Source organism: Bombus vosnesenskii, unplaced genomic scaffold (genome assembly GCF_011952255.1).
Source record: "Bombus vosnesenskii isolate JDL3184/JDL3185 unplaced genomic scaffold, Bvos_JDL3184-5_v1.1 scf7180000013321, whole genome shotgun sequence".
Taxonomy (NCBI): domain Eukaryota; kingdom Metazoa; phylum Arthropoda; class Insecta; order Hymenoptera; family Apidae; genus Bombus; species Bombus vosnesenskii.
This window is the reverse complement of record NW_022882966.1, coordinates 20,883-22,205: the sequence shown is the minus strand read 5'-3', so window position 1 is coordinate 22,205 and position 1,323 is coordinate 20,883. Positions and strand designations below refer to the sequence as shown.

Below are 1,323 nucleotides of genomic sequence, written 5' to 3'. Positions count from 1 at the left end.
ATGAAGGGGAAGCTCCAAAGACTCAATCCATTTCTGGACAAGGACGGGATGCTGCGCGTCGGAGGCCGACTCAGTCATTCACCAATGCCTTTCAACCAGAAGCATCCAATAATTCTACCCAAATCCTCAGTCACCGCGCTCATAATCGAGCATGAACACCTCCTAAATCTCCACACCGGAACTCAAGCCACCTTGTACGCCCTAAGGAGATCTTATTGGCCTATCGACGGCCGCAGTCAAGTTTGGAGCACGCTGAAGAGGTGCGTCCGTTGCTGCCGAGCCAATCCCCCTCCAGTGGATTATATAATGGGCGACCTTCCAGCTGCCCGGATAATAACAGAGTCTCGGCCATTTACCAACGTCGGAATCGACTACTGCGGACCGTTTTACATCAAGGAACGAAAGGATCGCAACCGACTCAAAATCAAGGTATATGTAGCGATCTTTGTGTGTCTTGCAGTTAAAGCAGTCCACATCGAGTTGGTCAGCGATCTCACTAGCGAGGCCTTCATTGCTGCTCTGCGAAGATTCATCGCTCGCCGCGGATTCTGCAGGACAATCTACTCCGACAACGGTACCAACTTCGTTGGTGCCAACAACGAATTACGAGAGCTCCGAAATCTCCTGCAATCCGACGATCACAAGGCACAGGTCCAGTCCTTTTTAGCCGACCGACGGATCGAATGGCACTTCATCCCTCCCAACTCACCTCACTTCGGCGGGTTGTGGGAGGCTGCAGTGAAGTCTTTCAAACGACATCTCAGACGGGTCGCCGGTAACGAGCTCTTGACCTTTGAAAACCTTAACACCCTCATCATTGAAATCGAGTCCATCCTCAACTCCCGCCCGCTGACGCCGATATCTTCAGACCCAAACGATCTCCTGGTTCTTACTCCCGGTCATTTCCTCATCGGAGATTCACTAACCAGCTTACGAGAACGAGATTTCAGGGACACGCCATCCAATCGTCTCTCCTGCTGGCAGCATATTCAGAAACTCAAACAACACTTCTGGCGCCGGTGGCATCGAGAGTATCTCAACGAACTACATATCCGAAACAAATGGAACAAGGGCAGTCACGACATACGAGAAGGCACCATCGTCCTTCTCAGAGAAGACAATGTTCCCCCGATGCAATGGCCATTGGGCAGAATCATCAAGGCCCAACCCGGCGCAGACGGCATCCTACGCACGGCTGTCGTTCGAACAGCGACGAGTATCCTCGAACGGAGCATCAAGCGGATGGTACCACTACCGAGCAGAACGACTCCAGATGACTCCGAACCAATCAACAGCCCGAAGTCTGATAAGAGGCCCACCTGA

The 1,323-nt window shown here is 52.3% G+C and overlaps 1 protein-coding gene across 1 annotated transcript; it reads left to right on the top strand.

Annotated features, from left to right (window-relative positions):
* Positions 1-1,323, top strand: LOC117235842. Its single transcript, XM_033498267.1, has one exon. It carries the CDS (start codon positions 1-3, stop codon positions 1,321-1,323), a length of 1,323 nt encoding a protein of 440 aa, XP_033354158.1.

Excerpts from the sequence above, each read along its gene's own strand:
- LOC117235842 (XM_033498267.1), top strand. The coding sequence starts at position 1 with ATGAAGGGGAAGCTCCAAAGACTCAATCCATTTCTGGACAAGGACGGG.